Source organism: Priapulus caudatus, unplaced genomic scaffold (genome assembly GCF_000485595.1).
Source record: "Priapulus caudatus unplaced genomic scaffold, Priapulus_caudatus-5.0.1 Scaffold1456, whole genome shotgun sequence".
Taxonomy (NCBI): domain Eukaryota; kingdom Metazoa; phylum Priapulida; class Priapulimorpha; order Priapulimorphida; family Priapulidae; genus Priapulus; species Priapulus caudatus.
Genome location: NW_014578517.1, coordinates 63,471 through 64,998, shown reverse-complemented (window position 1 = coordinate 64,998; position 1,528 = coordinate 63,471). Strand labels below are relative to the sequence as shown.

Sequence of the window (1,528 nt, the reverse complement as noted above, 5' to 3'; positions counted from 1 at the left end):
CTGCTGCTGCTGCTGCTACTGCTGCTGCTGCTGCTACTACTACTACAACTACTGCAGCAACTCCTACTGCTAGTCTGCATGCGTTCGTGTATGTACATGAGGTGCTAAATGCCGTGACGGAAGCACGCTCAAGATCTGAGGTCGTGGCGATTCGATGTCGTGGAACAATGAAAGGCAGACTTGTAAAATTAATTCCGAAATTCCATCACAAATCTCGATATTCACGCAAGAAAACCGACAATTTCTGTATATTCACACAAGAAATCTTCTCATTTCTGCAGAAATTTCCGCTACAAACCTTCGACAAAATTCTTCGACCAAATTCACGAATTCTCACGTCCAATTCTCCAACGCAAACTCGAAAAAAAATTTGAGAAGGACCCCTACGCTTTCCTCCTTCCCCTGCCCCTCCTCCCCCGATGACTCACCCCTCGGCATACTGCAGTGGTACGGCCCGGTGGGAGCGGAGTAGTGGTGAGCCTCGGTGTACGCGGTCGAAACACAAGCCGCAGACGCGCGACCGGCAGCCCCTGCACGCAAACGCGGCGTCCCTTCTTCTGCAGCTCTCGCACACGCCTGCGTAGTTGCCACGGCGACGAAGCGAAACAAGAAAACGTTAGTCGACCGGCACGAACGAGCGTCGTGAGACAATTAATCTTAGTTTTAGTAATTTTTGATTACTTTCACTGATTAAAATAGAAATTGGAAAAATAACAACTACTACAACGATTTCAAACGATTGATTAAAAAAGACATCTGTTACTCTCATCAGTATGCAAGTACCTCACATAATTAATCATCGTTAAGTAATTTGCGATTATCTCAATTGACTAATAAAAACGGAAAAGTAACTACTATGACGATTACCGACAATTAAATGAAAAAGACATTCCGAGACCAAATCGTAACAAAATTGCGTGAAATTCAACTCCAACATTTCCAACAACATACGAAATATATATATATGAAAAAATAATATATTCAATAAATACCGCGGGGAGGGAGAGATGCGGAATGATAAATGCTCGAGCACTCTAGTAGTCAGCGCCCTCTATCTCACCTTCCTTTCTCGCGTTGCCCGCCCCCGCGTCGTGTTGCTGAATACCGTCCTGTTCGGCTGACAGGAAGCTGACGTCCGCCGTTCTACCGAGAACAACAAGAGAGTATTTGGACGACGACGAGCGAAACGTGTGGGAAACCAAGATTCGTAAACGAAATTCTTCGCGCGAGTATGTAGCGCGTGCGGCGGTTGAAATTAGCCGTTGCCACGAAAGTATCGATGTAGTTTCCTGATTTTATTTTTCTTTCCGATTCTTTATTTTTTTCTATTCGCTTGGTATTTAGCTGTTACGCCACCTATTGTTGCAGAAGGCGCACCTTGGTGCTAGACAGAATGTGAATGCACAGCTACAATCTGCTCATCGTTTTAACCTGAAAATCTGAATTCATTTTTCATCTGCGTAAAGTTAGATTTTGGTTGTTGCTAATTTTCCCGAAAGGAAAATGAAATGAAAATTAAACAAGTGCC

General features: G+C 44.2%; 1 protein-coding gene across 1 annotated transcript in view; it reads right to left on the bottom strand.

Annotated features, from left to right (window-relative positions):
* LOC106816691 overlaps positions 1-1,528 on the bottom strand; it is a 29,573-nt gene that overhangs the window by 8,302 nt on the left and 19,743 nt on the right. Inside the window, exons 4-6 of the mRNA XM_014821313.1 lie at positions 1,061-1,143; positions 429-576; positions 299-311 (exon numbers count right to left, since the gene is read on the bottom strand). Of these exons, the coding sequence (XP_014676799.1) occupies positions 299-311; positions 429-576; positions 1,061-1,143 (244 nt within the window). The remainder of the gene's footprint in view (positions 1-298; positions 312-428; positions 577-1,060; positions 1,144-1,528) is intronic.